This window comes from Heteronotia binoei, chromosome 1 (assembly GCF_032191835.1).
Source record: "Heteronotia binoei isolate CCM8104 ecotype False Entrance Well chromosome 1, APGP_CSIRO_Hbin_v1, whole genome shotgun sequence".
In the NCBI taxonomy this organism is placed as follows: domain Eukaryota; kingdom Metazoa; phylum Chordata; class Lepidosauria; order Squamata; family Gekkonidae; genus Heteronotia; species Heteronotia binoei.
In genome coordinates this window covers 157,986,447-158,003,684 of record NC_083223.1, presented here as the reverse complement: position 1 = coordinate 158,003,684, position 17,238 = coordinate 157,986,447, and the positions used below count along the sequence as shown (strand labels likewise).

The 17,238-nt window shown below is 45.2% G+C and overlaps 1 protein-coding gene across 1 annotated transcript in view; it reads left to right on the top strand.

The window, feature by feature from the left end:
- RBM34 (RNA binding motif protein 34) overlaps positions 1 to 3,560 on the top strand; it is a 42,483-nt gene extending 38,923 nt beyond the window's left edge. The window contains exon 11 of the mRNA XM_060243083.1: positions 2,917 to 3,560. Within this exon, the coding sequence (XP_060099066.1) occupies positions 2,917 to 3,201 (285 nt within the window). The 3' untranslated portion in view covers positions 3,202 to 3,560. The remainder of the gene's footprint in view (positions 1 to 2,916) is intronic.
- The last annotated feature ends 13,678 nt before the right edge of the window (positions 3,561 to 17,238 follow it).

Genomic DNA, 17,238 nt, shown 5'->3' with positions numbered 1-17,238 from the left:
GGTGCCTTTGGATAGCCAGGAACGGCGGCTCTAGAGCCTGTCCCAGCATTTAAATCAATGTAGGGTGGGGAAGGGAGGGGGGAGGAGGAGGCGTGGCAGGGAAAGGGGAGTCGAGGGGGGGGTGCAGAGCCACGAGGGGGAATTGTGTGTGGGGGGGGCACCAGGCAATGAGTCTGCCTAGGGCGCCTTGGGGCGTTAGGCCAGTACTGCCTGCAGATTCATAAGAACACAAGAGAAGCCAAAGAGGCTCAACATTTAACTGATAAGAGGTTGGGGCCAGCTGCACCAGAGAGAGAGGGAGCTCTTAACCTTTTCCCTCCCACATCATCTTGCACGCAGTTACAATATCCAACATGATTATCCTCATTCCACCACATTTTTAAATGTTCATGTTCTCCTCTGACACTAAGCACTCCAGCTCGCTCATTTTACCTCAGACACTTCTAGGATTTGCATATAAACATCTTTAGTTGATGTTAGACTTATACCTTCTTCCTGTGGCCTCCAAACCTTGTCAGGCAACCAGTATTGTTGTCACCCTCTCAGTGTCCTTCTAAAACAGTACCAGCTACTTCTTCCTCTTTTAGAGATGAGCCATCCTGAACCAGAGATGGTTCATCTTCTGTCAGCTTTCCCCCAGGATTTAGTTTAAAAACTGCTCTGCCACCTTTTTGATTTTAAGCACCAACAGCCGGGTTCCTCCTTGGCACACGTGGAGACTGTCTCTTTTGTACAGGTCCTTCTTACTCCAAAAATATCCCAGTTTCCTCCCTACACCATCATCTTATCCACACATTTGATACTCCTATAATTTGGGTCTGTATAGCAGGCTCTGCACGTGGAACAGGCAGCACTTTTGAGAAGGCTACCTTGGACGTCCTGGTATGAAGTCTCCTGCCTTGCAGCCTAAATTTTCCTTCCAGGCACTCCTTGCCTTGCAGTAACATCACCACTGCTGGATTCAAAACGTTTAGCACATTCCTCAAGTAGGCAGTCTTCCTTAACACAGCTTCTGAGCTTTCTTCTCTGTAGCTGTGACACTAGCCACTAAGTAGAATTATCACTATAAAAACTGAAACACAAGTTAAAATCCTACTTCTGACAACTAGATAATATTACAACTAGGTAATATATTGGGAAAGATCCCGCAAGGTTCTAACATCATCAGGGAGTTGGTTCCATCGAGGTGGGGGGGCAGCAATAGAGAAGGCTCGTTCTCTGGTAGCCTTCAATCTCGCCTCCCTCGGTCCGGGGATTTTTAATAGATTTTGTGATCCAGATCTCAGTACCCTCTGGGGAATATGTGGGGAGAGACAGTCCCTAAGGTAGACAGGACCTCGACCATATAGGGCTTTAAAGGTAATAACCAGCACCTTGTAGCGAATCCGGAATACTATTGGCAGCCAATGCAGTCTCCGCAGCCCCGGCTGCATATGATCCCGAATAGGGAGACCCAGTAACAGCCTGGCTGCAGCATTCTGCACCAGCTGCAGCTTCTGGATTCGAGACATGGGCAGCCCCATGTAGAGGGCATTACAGTAGTCTAGTCTCGAGGTGACCGTAGCATGAATCACTGTTGCTAAGTCGCTGTGCTCTAGGAAGGTGCCAGCTGTCATGCTTGCCTAAGATGGAAAAAGGCAGATCTCGCAGTGGCTGCTATCTGGGCCTCCATAGCCAATGTGGGCTTCAGTAGCACCCCCAAGCTCTTGACTTTAGGCGCCGATATCAGTGGCGCCCCATCAAAGGCTGGTAAAGGGATTTCCTTTCCCAGACCACCATGACTCAGACAAAGGACTTCTGTTTTCATTGGGTTCAGCTTCAGACGACTCAGCCTGAGCCACCCCGCCACGGCTTGTAACGCCAGGGCCAGTTTTTCTGGGGCGGAGGCAGGCCTGCCATCCATCAGCAGATAAAGCTGAGTGTCATCTGCATACTGATGGCAACCCAGCCTGAATCTCCTGACAATCTGGGCAAGGGGGCACATGTAGATATTAAACAACATCGGGGAAAGCACCACCCGCAGAGGCACCCCACAATTAAGCGGATGCCTCTGGGACGATCATCCCCCGATCGCCACCCTTTGTCCCCGATCACAGAGAAAGGAGGAAAGCCATTGTAAGGCTAACCCCTGTATCCCCGCATCGGCGAGGTGGTTAACCAGCAACTGATGGTCGACCATGTCGAACGCCGCCGACAGGTCCAACAACAACACTGCTGATCCGCCTCGATCCAGTTGTCGCTGGAGATCATCTACTAAGGCGACCAGCACCATCTCCGTCCCATGGCCCAGGCGAAAGCCGGACTGATGTGGGTCTAGGACGGAAGCATCCTCCAGGAAGCTCTGCAACTGTAACGCTACTGCCCTCTCGATAATTTTACCCAAAAAGGGTAAATTTGAGACCAGCTGGCCATTCTCTTAACACCTTTACACAGCAATTTTCAAGGCAGTCTAAATATAACCTGTTTAGAGTAGTGAAATTATTGATTTTAGGTGTAGCAGATTTGAGTCATCCCATCTGTGGACTTAGAAGACTGTAATTCTGTTTAGGATTGCATGGTAAAGCTATTTTTGCCTTTTGGTATTTGCCTGCTACAGAAACAGTGCATTATGGATTAAGCGTGCCATACCGAGGTCGGTAAAATGAGTACCCAGCTTGCTGGGGGGGAAGTGTAGATGACTGGGGAAGGCAATGGCAAACCACCCCATAAAAAAAATCTGCCGTGAAAACGTTGTGATGCGACGTCACCCCAGAGCCTTATATATATATATATAAAAGAACTCCATTTATTTATCAGTTGCAGAATAAATATTGCAATGTCAAGTGCTGCAGTTTATTAAACAAGTATGGGCTAAAATAGAAATTAAGCGTCCTTTTGTTTGCTATGCACATAAACATAACATATTTTTCCTTGAAGGATACAGATGCTGTGCACCTTGCTCTGAAGCTAAACAACTCTGAGCTAAAAGGAAGAAAGCTCAGAGTGAAACGCTGTATTGAAAGAGAAAAAGCACAACAGAAAATATCAGGAAAGAATGTAAAGAACTTGGTCAGCTTTAAAAATAAAAAAGCTGCCTCACGGAACAATGCAAAAAGGAGTTCCAGTGATACTTTTGTTGGTGAAAAAGCTGCTCCAGTGAAAAAGAGCAAAAAACCAAGATCAACTAACATTGCAAAGAAAAAGTGTAAAAAGCACAAATGAAATTATTATACTGCCAAAGTGTGTATTTTTAATAAAATTCATTTTGTAGGCATTCTGTTGAAATTCTTACATACTTTCTCAGTTGTAATTTCGAGGCTTGGATGGATTGGTACATGTGACTACAGTATGGATTGTAGTTAAATTAAGAGAGCTCAACAAGAGTTAGTAACCACAAAAATGTTACTAGCCCATTTTCCCTATATATCTGTTAGTAATTTATTTTTCCTTTAGGACCACAGACAATTTTCAGTTCCTGCAAATTCTTCCCGGCTTAGGTCTGTCTAGGAGATCTGCTAACCACAAGTAATCTGCTTTGTATAAGGCTTGTTCCTGCTAATTAAAAATATTGTTTCATCTTTCCCCTTTTTGGCATGAATGAATTTATTTCCAAACATGTGTACTATAAATTGAAGCCACTGCAGCCTGTATCTAACCACACATTCTGAAGTTTTATATGTATTCAAGTTTCTCAAAAGGTGATGGCAGTTTCTGCCCTGTCCCACTGCAGATTATACCTTTGCTCTCTATGCTGTTTCTGAAAAGCCGCTGATTCCCGGGACAAAATTTGGGGAGGGGGCACTCAATGGGCTGCAGCAGAAGGGAGGAATCAATGGAAATAATTGCACCCCTCCATTGCCTTAATTTTGTTTGTTTGCTGCTTTGCACACTTGTAACTGCTTCTATTATGTAAATTCTTGTTGCCAGGGTTCCTCTTCCCATATGTGTGCTGCCTGATTTGACTCCCTCTTGGCTAAATTTGTTTTGGCAACCATTTTAGGAGCTAGTAATTCTGTGCTTTGGAGAAGGCAAGGCTAAGGTTTTCTTCAGGCTGTGCTAATGAGTAGCCAAAACTTTGGGAATGAGACTGATTCACTGATGGGGCATTTTAATTTATGTTATTTACAGTCCCCCTTTCTCAGTGGATCTCAAGGTGGATTACACAATACAATCAACAGAATGGGATATTCAATAAATAATTAAATAGGATTTGAGGTTGCAGAACCAACCAGAAATTTTAAAAACAGGACTGAAGCAAAGCAAATTGTTAACATGACACATTAAATGATGCAAAATTATAGAGTAGAATCCAGCTTACAACAAACAATACACAGTAATATAGACCAATCCCTAATATATTTATCCAGGTAATTTTGTGTATGATTTTCACAGTGCTATCCTATTATTTGTGTAGAAAAGCCCTCCTGAATAGTTCAGTCTTGCATAATTTGCAGAAAGCCAGGAGAGTGGGAACTTTCCTGACCTCAAGCAGACCATTCCACAAGGTGGGGCCACAACTGAGAAGGCACATGTATGGGCAGTAGTTGATTTTGACCATTTGTAAGTTGGCATCTGCAGAAGGCCCTATTCAGATGAGTGAAGCTGACATGATGGAGCATAGGGGAAGAGATGGTCTTGCAGATATTAGGATCCAAAGCTATGAAAGACTTTGTATGTGATAGCCAATACTTTTAATTGAGCTCAGTAACAAATGGGCAGCCAGTGGCATGACTGCAGAATGGATGTAATATGCATGCACCATCTAGCTCCCGATAATAATTGAGCTGTAGCATTCTGCATGAACTGGAGTTTCTAAATTGATTTTGAGAGATCAATCTACAGTGCATTACAGTAGTCTAGTCTGCATATCACCACGGCATGGATCCAGGTGGCCAAATCAAAGTACGGGGCCATTTTTTGAGCCAGGCTGAGTTGGAAGAATCCTTTTTTGCAACTGCATAAACTTGCAAGCTTATCCATTGCCACAGGGGCTTGCAAAATCAGGCACCCACCAGATCTATCAATGTAATTTCATCTGTGTGTGTGCTGAATGCGGTCAAGTCACTTCCAACTTACAGCGACCCTATGAATTAATGACTGCCAAAACCTCCTGTCATTGCTCACGTCTTGCAAACTGAGGGTCGCGGCTTTCTTTATTGAGTCAATCCATCTTTTCCTGCTGCTTTCGAGTTTTCCAAGCATTATCTTTTCCAGTGACTGGTCTCATAATGTGACCAAAGTCTGATAGCTTCATAGCTTTGGTGTACTTATTTTAAATTCTAAGAACAGTTCAGACTTCCTGAGTACAAAATCTAATCACACTCAAGGAACCTTAAAAAGCTTACTTTTACCAATCTTGTCTAAACGTTTCCTCCCAACTTGACTCAAGCATGGATGAAGCCTCTACCTTTTGTCCACTCTACATAGATGCAATTACATTTTGTTATCTTTTTGGGAAGCTCCCCTTCCTAAATTAGAGTCAGAAAACCCACATATTCTCATCCTGGATTCAGCTTTACAATTATTACTTCTATATTCTTTTGTGCAGGTCCCTATAACTACTACAGTTCTGCCAGCCAAAATGCTGGCTCAGAGGCTGCCCACTTCACTCTTCTGGAACCAGAAAACCTTACAATTTCCTTGGGACCTTTGGAAGCTGCAAGTCCCCTTCCCTGAATCATTGGATCATCTAACCTAGGGGTGGCTAAACTTGCTTAACGTAAGAATCATGTAGAATAAACATCAGATGTTTGAGAGCTGCAAGACATGAACAAATATTACACATCTTTATTAAAACTCAATACTTACTTTGCAGAGAAAGATAAAATACATATGTATGCACCTTACAACACAACTATGCTAGAAGGAGACCTTTTTTAAAAACAAAAGCTGGGAATAGCAGTCCCCGTAAAACCAGCACAGGGAAAAATTGGGGATTTTTTTTTTTTGCACCAGTGGGAGAAGGAAACACATGTATCATATAAATCACTGACCACCATTTACATCACGCATCTCTCTTTGCCTTGCCACCAAGGTTAGTAAACTTGTGGGAAGGGCGGGATATAAATCCCAAATAAATAAATAAATAAACGGAGCTCTACAAGAGCTCTGAAACGCTTTTATTTTACCCCTCCTTCCAGTGGCAGCTCTTGTGATCTCTTTCCCTGCTCTAGGTCTCTGAGCAGCCTCTGTGATGGAGAGGACAAGCTTGCCTATTCCCCCCTCCTTTCTTGCTTCACACATGGCGGATATAGTTGCCTGCTTATAGATCAGCACTCAGAGGCTGACTAAGGTCCCAATGCTAAGCACACCTACATTAGAGTAAGCCTGCACTAAGTTCCTCCTTGATCTTCAGGAGCCACACAATATGTGTGAAAGAGCTGCATATGGCTCCCGAGCCACAGTTTGAGAGCCCTGATGTAAACAGACAATACACTGTACATGGCTCAGCGGTCTGATGATAGGTAAACCTTTCTAAACACTCCTTTTCTCTTAAAAACTCTCCTCCCCCCCCCCCCCCCCACTCCTTATGACCATTCCCAGCAGCTTGGCTCTTTTACTTTCTCCCATGTAACTCTTCATAGGTATGTCCCTCTGAACTAGGGTTGCCAGGTCCTTGGCTATCACCGTCAGGGAACGGGAGGGAGCTTTCCAGGAGTGAGGGGGCAGCAATGTTGCTGTGTAAGACACTCTGATATTTCAGAATACCAGAGTTGCCCTGCAACATCCCTGACATGATGTCACTTCCATGTGATAGACAACATGCAGACAACATATTCTACTCAGGGTATCATGTTGGGGAGATTGTACCCAGTCATAGTTGTTGCGGACAGGGCTTCCCCTGCCAGTGCCAGGCAGGGGCCCACAAAATTGGGGGATCCCCCACTCCCACCTGTGGGCTAGTTACCCTAGTCTGAACACTACTGCACTGTACTCATGCTTGAGTACCTCTTCCTATTCTCTGTAAGCCGAAATGCCCTCAAAACGAGGTTGGGGAATTAGTCAGGTGGGCACCTGGCTCACTAGGGATCTTTTTCCCAATGTATACAAGATTAACCAACCAGAGAGTAATGCTTAAATAATGGGGACTCTAATTTAGTAAAACCAATTATAATTTATTGAGAAAAATACAGTCTTCCATACAAGATAAAAATACACATACAATCACACATACAGTCCTAGGAAATATAGATAGATGGATAGGGGAACATAAAGGGTAGACACACAGGGTAATATTTACCTATCATAGTCTTTAAGGAAGGCTCCAATTGGCGACGAGTGAGGGAGTGGGTAAGGGACCCGAAACTGATCAGGAATCGGGGATGGATCTATGCAGCGGAAGGTGGGATACTGATAGAAGCACACCTGTGGGTAGCTAGTCCACAGGTTATAAGGACTCTCTTGAGCCCTCAGGGGATGGGAGGTATGAGGGAGGAGAAAGGGGAGGCTCTGTAGTGACCATAAGGGCTGGACTAATGCAGTAGCCAATAGAAAGTTCCTTGGTGGCACCTAATTGGGTACCTGCTCTTGACCAATGAACTTGCCTGGATCCTGTGTACCTGAAAGAACTTTCAGGTTGAAACAGGCCCTGGGGCGGCTCCCAAGTGACAAATGGGGAGAAGAATAGAGATGACTACTGGGTAGGGGACACTTAAGATTAGATGGGCTTATCTAAAAAGGTGAAAGAGAATCAAATATTGGACTAGGTAGCACCCAGACTAGACAAAAGACTTGGCTCTGGCAGGAGATGGTCTTCCTCTTTTTCTATCTTCTTCTGGGTATGAGTCTTTGTCCAGGGTTCCGTTGGACAAAGGAAACGACAGTTGGGTTGATGGTCCATTCATTGGGCAGATGGGTTGCTTGCAGGCCAAAGGTGACATCTGGTGTGTACGTGAGCCTTCTGTTACGATGAAATTGGAGTCAAGCCTGGTGGGAAGGTGGCTATGTGTGGTGTTAGCCTTCCACGGTGGATTCCATGGTCAGCGCTTCATAACCGTTTGCCTGGATAGCTCCTTGGCGGCGCAGTCTCCTCCGCTCCATGGCTGGCATACGCGACAACGGGAAGATGTCCGTTGTGCTAGTAGGCACTCTGTACCAGTTTAGAGTGCCTGTATAACTTGTGGCTGCTTGTACACATAAGTCCCTTATGTTCCTGGATATGTTTGCCCACACTCTCTGGCCAGACGTGTGCGAGTTCACTTCTCCAGGTGCCTTGGCAACCATACTGGTGACTACGATGTTCAGAAAGGGGGTTTTTCCTCACAACTCCTGTATTTCCCTCAATACATTCTAACCTTGCTTTGGAAAAGATCTGGTTGTTTCATGATTACTGATAGTCTACTAGAGGCACTTTGCGCTTTCTTGCTTATTATCTAGGTAAAGATCCCTAAATTGCACGTGCTGATTCCCTATAATTGGTGAGTCAGTTTTCAAAACTAGCCAGGCTGTGGAAGTGGGAAGAAGTTCCCCCGGACACTAAGCTTAATTCCGCCAAACTGCTCTGGGTGAGTGTCCCAAATCCAAGTTACAAAATCCACATGTGCCAATACACTTGAAAGGGAGCACATGTGGGAACAATCCTTTTTGTAGAGCCTGTATTTTTAGAAGTGTGAATCTGATAAGTGTAGCAACCTATGCTAATCATAGTGTGGCCTTTCTGTGTGGTTTAGTTGATAGAAAACCCCTTTTTGGGTAACTTTTGATATGCCAGGCATCTGTGAAATTCAAACTCACTTCCCTATTGTAGCTTTTTTGGATTTTGTAAACTTGTTCTCAATGAGAGGTTCTGGGAACTGTGGATTGTAGTTTCTACATATCTTTGTATTCACTATATAATAATAATAGATTTTATTTATATCCCGCCCTCCCCGCCTAGGCGGCCCAGGGCGGCTAACAACATTTCACACGATTAACATAAATAGATAAAACTTTAAATTTAACAATTAAAAAGAAATTAAACATAAAAACCAGTTAATTAAGTTAGGATACATAATTCAAATTACATTAAATATATCTGGCAGCAATAAAATTGTTTGGCGCTGGTTCTGCCAGTTTAGATAGTTCCGTGATCGTATTATAGATGGCGGTTCTTTATTCTTAGCAACTCAGCAGTCGATATCAGCATAGGCTTGTCTGAAAAGGGCGGTCTTGCAGGCCCTGCGGAACTGGTCAAGGTTCCGCAGGGCCCGCACTTCCTCCGGAAGTTGGTTCCACAGTGCCGGAGCCGCGGCTGAAAAGGCCCGTGTTCTGGTGTTTTGAAGTTTGACCTCTCTCGGCCCAGGGATGGTCACTTTATTTTTACCCATTGACCTCAGTGCCCTCTGGGGTTCATATGGGGAGAGACGGTCCCTTAGGTAGGCTGGTCCTCGGCCATATAGGGCTTTAAAGGTAATAACCAACACTTTGTACTGGACTCGGTAGGTAATTGGCAGCCAGTGCAGTTCGCGCAGCCCCGGCTGTATGTGCTCCCATTTCGAGAGCTCCAATAGTAGCCTGGCTGACGCGTTCTGCACCAGCTGCAACTTCCGGGTCCGGCACAGAGGTAGCCCCAAGTAGAGGGCATTACAGTAGTCCAATCTTGAGGTGACCGTTGCATGGATCACTGTTGCGAGGTCGCGGCGTTCCAGAAAGGGGGCCAACTGCCTCGCCCGCTTCAGGTGGAAGAATGCTGACTTGGCAGTGGCTGCTATCTGGGCCTCCATTGATAATGAAGGGGTTTTTTTAGCAGGAACACACAGGAATCCAGTTCCAGCTGGCTTGGTTTCAGGGGTGTGGCCTAAAATGCATAAGAGTTCCTGTTGGGCTTTTTCTACAAAAAAGCCATGCACAAAACAATGGTGACATAATGGGTTGTGGCCTAATATGCAAATGATTTCTGCTGGGCTTTTTCTCAAAAAAAAAAAAAGCCCTGACTATATCACTTGCTTCAGGACTTTTGAGAGGTGTTTTTCTACTGGAAATATCAATGATAAACACATCAGGCTTCTTTACACTAGCCAGATCATTGGTCTTTCAAGGTCAGTATTGTTTACCCTGCTGGCCAATAGCTCTCCAAGATCAGACCTATTCCATCCATCTTTCCAGTACTGAGACGTGGATCTTTGTGGCTCAACTTTTTTTTCAGATGATATGACTGTCCTGGAATTATCAGATTTCAGGCTGGTAACATCATTAGGGTTTGCAGACTCTTTCGGGATCAAGTGCTGTGTTCTACTGGAGAAAGTAGAAGGAAAGGAAGGAAAACTTCCTCCAGTAGAACACGGCACTTGATCCCGAAAGAGTCTACAAACCCTAATGTCCTGGAATTGCTATACAGAATATGGGAAAAAGGAAAGGTCTCCTGTGCAAGCACCAGTCGTTTCCGACTCCGGGGTGACGTTCCTTTCACAACGTTTTCACGGCAGACTTTTTACAGGGTGGTTTGCCATTGCCTTCCTCAGTCATCTACGCTTTCCTCCTCAGCAAGCTGGGTACTCATTTTACCAACCTCGGAAGGATGGAAGGCTGAGTCAACCTCGAGTCGGCTACCTGAAAACCCAGCTTTCACTGGGGATCAAACTCAGGTTGTGAGCACAGCTTAGGAATGCAGTACTGCAGCTTTAACACTCTGTGACACGGGGCTCTTTTATATAGAATATATAAAAGAGGAACAGCCTGAGAGAGGCCTGAGAGGAACAGAACAGAGCAGCTCTGATAAGCTGAGACAGCTGGAGAAGTTGCTAAGAATTTCTGCGTTTTGAAAGACTTCATTCTGAGGCTTGGGTGACTGCTGAAAAGGCTGAGTTGTGATAGCTGGGGAACTGCTGTACGTTTGGGTGAGTGGGCTAAAGGTGAAAGTGATTGATTGATTGATTGATTGAGAGTAATTGTTGATGATTGCTTAGGAGTGGTCTGCTCCACCCTCTTTGCATTTTAAGCTGCGCCTTGCCAAAGGCGCGAGCCTTTGGCGAGAGCTAAAGGGCTCTTGGCCTGTGGCTCTTTGCCTGGGGGCTTCCTAAGGACCAGGAACCCAGATCCCTGATTTCCTTGTTCTCCCAATAAGGTAAGTTGACCTTCCAGAAGGGGAGCCACGTAAACAACAGCATTTAAAGAGGACTGTATATTTAATATATATATCATGAAGGTAGAATGCCAGCAGGGGGGTGGGGGCTTTCCAGTGTTTTGCACTGAGTGTCACATGTATGACTATCTGCCCACAGGACAGAAGTCTTGGGTGTGTGCTCGATGCAAGGAGCTCCTGGTCCTCAGGGAACGAGTTCGTACCCTTGAGGCCGAGGTGACTGCCCTGGAGAAGCAGAGACGGTCAGTTAGGCAATTGGGGAAGACTCTTGGGGGCGTATTAGATGAGCCCCACTCTGAATGTGGCAGCCCCGTTGCTGCCAGAGAGCGTGAGGGTCTAGAGGGAACAGGGCACCTTGCTGAGGATAAGGGGAATGCGCCCTCAGAAGGGACCTCTTCTTCGGTTGGTGAGCGGGTATCCTTTCGCGCCAAGGAACCATCCCTGGGCAGGGGGAGAGGGGGGGTCTTGGTAGTTGGTGATTCGATCCTTAGGCAAGTAGACAGCTGGGTGGCGAAACCGCGTATTGACCGTATGGTGACTTGCCTGCCTGGTGCGAAGGTAGCAGACATTACGCGTGTAGTAGATAGGCTGATAGACAGTGCTGGGGAGGAGCCTGTGGTCATGGTGCATGTTGGCACCAACGATGTGGGGAAATGCAGTCGTGAGGTCCTGGAGGAGAAATTTAGGCTGCTAGGTGGGAGACTTAAGGCCAGGACCTCCAAGGTGGCCTTCTCGGAAGTGCTACCTGTTCCACGTGCAGGGCAGGAGAGACAGGCGCAAATTAGAAGTCTCAATGTGTGGATGAGACGATGGTGTAAGGAGGAAGGGTTTAAGTTTGTTAGGCACTGGGATGCTTTCTGGAACAAGCCGGAGCTGTACAAAAGAGACGGTCTCCACTTGTCTCCGGATGGAACCAGGCTGCTGGCGCTTAAAATCAAAAAGGTGGCAGAGCAGTTTTTAAACTAAATCTTGGGGGAAAGCCGACAGGAGATGGAATGTCTCTGGTTCGGGAGGACTCATCTCAAAGAGATGAAGGGTTGGCTTCTATTTTTCTACCGAGTAACGGATCAGAGTTGTCCACTGTGATGGTGACAAACAGTATGGACTGTCTGCTAGAGTCTCGAGGCGGCAGGAGAGAGGTGGCGGGCCTAGCTTGCTTGGGAAATTATAAATGTTTGTATGCAAATGCTAGAAGTGTCCGAAGTAAAATTGGTGAATTGGAATGTTTAGTGTTGGGAGAAAACATAGACATTGTGGGAATTTCAGAAACTTGGTGGAATGAGGAGAATCAGTGGGACACGGTGATTCCTGGATATAAGTTATATCGGAAGGATAGGGAGGGAAGGGTTGGAGGTGGGGTGGCTCTGTATGTCAGAGAGGATATACGGTCCAGTAAGACTGAGGTCAGAGAATTAGATTCCCTTTTAGAAATGCTTTGGGTTGAAATAGAGGGCCCAAAAGGAAATTTAACTATGGGAGTTTGTTATCGCCCACCAAATCAAAAGAGAGAGGACGATTATAATATGATGGAGGGATTAAAGATAGCGGCTAAACGTAAAAACTGTGTCGTAATAGGTGATTTTAACTACCCGCAGATTGATTGGGTCAATATGTGTTCTGGTCGAGAGAAAGAGATTGAGTTTCTTGATGCTCTCAATGACTGTGCTATGGAGCAGATGGTCTCAGAACCTACCAGGGGTGGGCCGATCCTGGATCTGGTCCTAAGTAATGCCCAAGACTTGGTGAGAGACGTAAAAGTGATTGCGCCGCTTGGGAACAGTGACCATAATGTTATTGATTTCACCATTTGTATAAATAGGGAGTTGCCCAAAAAGACCGCCACAACCACATTTAACTTTAAAAGGGGTAAATTCTCTGAGATGAGGAGGCATGTGAGGAGGAAACTGAAAGGAAAGGTAAATACGGTCAAAACCCTTGGGGAAGCTTGGAGACTATTTAAAACTATAATCCTAGAAGCTCAGATAAAATACATACCACAAGTTAGGAAAGGCACAAACAGGTATAAGAAGAGGCCAGCATGGTTAACAAACAAAGTAATGGAAGCTGTAAAAGGTAAGAAGGACTCCTTTAAGCGGTGGAAAACCAGTCCAAGTGAGATTAATAAAAGGGAACACAGGCAGTGGCAAATCAAATGCAAGACTGTGATCAGGCAGGCAAAAAGGGACTATGAGGAGCATATTGCAAAAAACATAAAGACCAACAATAAAAATTTCTTCAAATATATTAGAAGTAGGAAACCAGCCAGGGAAGCAGTGGGGCCCTTGGATGACCATGGGGTAAAAGGATTACTGAAGGAGGATGGGGAAATGGCTGAGAAGCTGAATGCATTTTTTGCCTCCGTCTTCACCGTGGAAGATGAGAAGTGTTTGCCTGCCCCAGAACCACTAATATTGGAAGGGGTGTTGAAAGACCTGAGTCAGATTGAGGTGACAAAAGAGGAGGTCCTACAACTAATAGACAAATTAAAAACTAATAAGTCACCAGGTCCGGATGGCATACATCCGAGAGTTCTGAAAGAACTCAAAGTTGAACTTGTGGATCTTCTAACAAAAATCTGTAATCTTTCATTGAAATCTGCCTCCGTTCCTGAGGACTGGAAGGTAGCAAATGTCACCCCCATCTTTAAAAAGGGTTCCAGAGGAGATCCGGGAAATTACAGGCCAGTCAGTCTGACTTCAATACCGGGAAAGTTGGTAGAAACCATTATCAAGGACAGAATGAGTAGGCACATTGATGAACACGGGTTATTGAGGAAGACTCAGCATGGGTTCTGCAAGGGAAGATCTTGCCTCACTAACCTGTTGCATTTCTTTGAGGGGGTGAACAAACATGTGGACAAAGGAGACCCGATAGATGTTGTTTACCTTGACTTCCAGAAAGCTTTTGATAAAGTTCCTCATCAAAGGCTTCTTAGAAAGCTTGAGAGTCATGGAGTAAAAGGACAGGTCCTCTTGTGGATCAAAAACTGGCTGAGTAATAGGAAGCAGAGAGTGAGTATAAATGGGCAGTCTTCGCAGTGGAGGACGGTAAGCAGTGGGGTGCCGCAGGGCTCGGTACTGGGTCCCATCCTCTTTAACTTGTTCATAAATGATTTAGAGTTGGGAGTGAGCAGTGAAGTGGCCAAATTTGCGGATGACACTAAATTGTTCAGGGTGGTGAGAACCAGAGAGGATTGTGAGGAACTCCAAAGGGACCTGTTGAGGCTGGGTGAGTGGGCGTCAACGTGGCAGATGCGGTTCAATGTGGCCAAGTGCAAAGTAATGCATATTGGGGCCAAGAATCCCAGCTACAAATACAAGTTGATGGGGTGTGAACTGGCAGAGACAGACCAAGAGAGAGATCTTGGGGTCATGGTAGATAATTCACTGAAAATGTCAAGACAGTGTGCGTTTGCAATAAAAAAGGCCAACGCCATGCTGGGAATTATTAGGAAGGGAATTGAAAACAAATCAGCCAGTATCATAATGCCTCTGTATAAATCGATGGTGCGGTCTCATTTGGAGTATTGTGTGCAGTTCTGGTCGCCGCACCTCAAAAAGGATATTATAGCATTGGAGAAAGTTCAGAAAAGGGCAACTAAAATGATTAAAGGGCTGGAACACCTTCCCTATGAAGAAAGGTTGAAACACTTAGGGCTCTTTAGCTTGGAGAAACGTCGACTGAGGGGTGACATGATGGAAGTTTACAAGATAATGCATGGGATGGAGAAAGTAGAGAAAAAAGTACTTTTCTCCCTTTCTCACAATACAAGAACTCGTGGGCATTCGATGAAATTGCTGAGCAGACAGGTTAAAACGGATAAAAGGAAGTACTTCTTCACCCAAAGGGTGATTAACATGTGGAATTCACTGCCACAGGAGGTGGTGGCGTCCACAAGCATAGCCGCCTTCAAGAAGGGGTTAGATAAAAATATGGAGCAGAGGTCCATCAGTGGCTATTAGCCACAGTGTGTGTGTGTGTATATATATATATATATATATTTGGCCGCTGTGTGACACAGAATGTTGGACTGGATGGGCCATTGGCCTGATCTAACATGGCTTCTCTTATGTTCTTATGCTCTTATATAGTAAGATACATAACTGAATTTGTTGTCTGATGAAGTATGCATGTGCACAAAAGCTTATATCCAGAATTAAACTTTGTTGGTCTTAAATGTGGTCATTTGACTCAAACTTTGATGTAGTAGTTGTGATCATAGATCAGCAAAGACTGATACACAGTAATCAGCACACCTACATACAATAAAATTTCAAAGTAACATAAGAGGCTTATTTCAATAGTGCAGACATAATTAATAAAAAGACTTAACCAGCTGCTTTCTTGTTAGGCTTCCCAATCTCCAGGTCCCAGCGGGGAATCCCCTGGTTTTACAGGCTTCCCCCCTCCCCCAGCCAGCTGGCTGGCGGGGGAAGCCCCTCCTCCACAGTCATTATGCACCTCCATGAACGATTCCCATAGGGAATGATGGGAAATTGATCCGTGGGTATAGAGGGCTCTGGGGGGGCTGTTTTTTGAGCTAGAGGTGCCACATTTTCAGTATAGCATCTAGTGCCTCTCCCCAAAATACCTCCCAAGTTTCAAAAGGATTGGACCAGGGGGTCCAATTCTATGAGCCCCAAAAGAAGGTGCCCCTATCCTTCATTATTTTCTATGGAAGGAAGGCATTTTAAAAGGTGTGCTGTCCCTTTAAATGTGATGGCAAGAACTCCCTTGGAGTTCAATTCTGCTTGTCACACCCTTGTTCCTGGCTCCGCCCCAATGTCTCCTGGCTCCACCCCCCAAAGTCCCCAGATATTCCTTGAATTCGACTTGGCAACCCTATTTCTTGTTAACAAGGTGCAAAATTTGGCCATCTTAAAGGCCCTCTTATTAGAACAAGCAGAGAAGAGGAGGAAAATATGAAACTCATCTGGTCTTGCTGAAAAATTTCCTCAGACTGATGTGTCCATACAGTAACACAATCGCTTTGATTGACCATGTCCATTTGGCAAGGGCAAACGTATTGAAAGTAACAGATCTTTAACTAGAACAGATGGAAATCTCACATAGCAACATCAGTCCTCTAAAGTAACATCCCAAGCAATGGTACCATAATGCCTTATGTGTTCACTTTTTTGAACAAGTCTCCAAAAGTGGCTAACTGAAAGTGTAGTAGTGCTGGCAGCCAGTGTACATAAATGGCTTATCTAAGTTTGCAAAAGAAGATATTGGATTTATATCCCGCCCTTCACTCCGAATCTCAGAGCGGCTCACAATCTCCTTTACCTTCCTCCCCCACAACAGACACCCTACCTGTGAGGTGGGTGGGGCTGAGAGGACTCTCACAGCAGCTGCCCTTTCAAGGACAACTCTGCCAGAGCTATGGCTGACCCAAGGCCATTCCAGCAGCTGCAAGTGGAGGAGTGGAAAATCAAACCCAGTTCTCCCAGATAAGAGTCTGCACACTTAACCACTATCAGGGCTTTTCTTGTAGAAAAAGCCCAGCAGAAACTCATTTGCATATTGGGCCACACCCCCGACATCACCATTGTTTCATACAGGGCTTTTTGTAGAAAAAACCAAGGACTCATTTGTATATTAGGCCACACTCCCTCATACCAAGCCAACCGGAACTACGTTCCTGCTTAAAAAAAAGCCTGACCACTACACCAAACTGGCTCTTAACTACTGCACCAAACTGGTTAGATGGCATTCTAACATAAGACCCCTGCTGGATCAGACCAGTGGTCCATCATGTCTCACAGTGGCCAACCAGTTCCTCTGGAGGACCTACAACAGGGTATAAAGGCCTTCCCCTGGTGTTGGCTCCTGGCGCTGTGATTCAGAGGATTAGTGCCTCTGAATGTGGAGGTTCCCCTCAGTCAGCATGGCTAGTATCCACTGATAGACCTATCCCTCCATGAATCTACCTAATACCCTTTTAAAGTTGTTTATTCCAGCGGCCATCGCTATATTCTCTGGCACTGAATTCCACATTTGAAGAACGGTGTAAAGTAGCAATATCCTTTACAACTAGCTGTATAGATGTGTCCTATTAATCTACGCTAGAAGGAAAATTTGCAGAATGTTGTAGTCTCAGAGAAGAGTCATGATCTTCAAGTGTGAGCTTTTTTTCAAAAGGAGCTGGCTACTTTCTCCAGACAGCACATCTTAAACTGCTTCATTTACACTTGCTG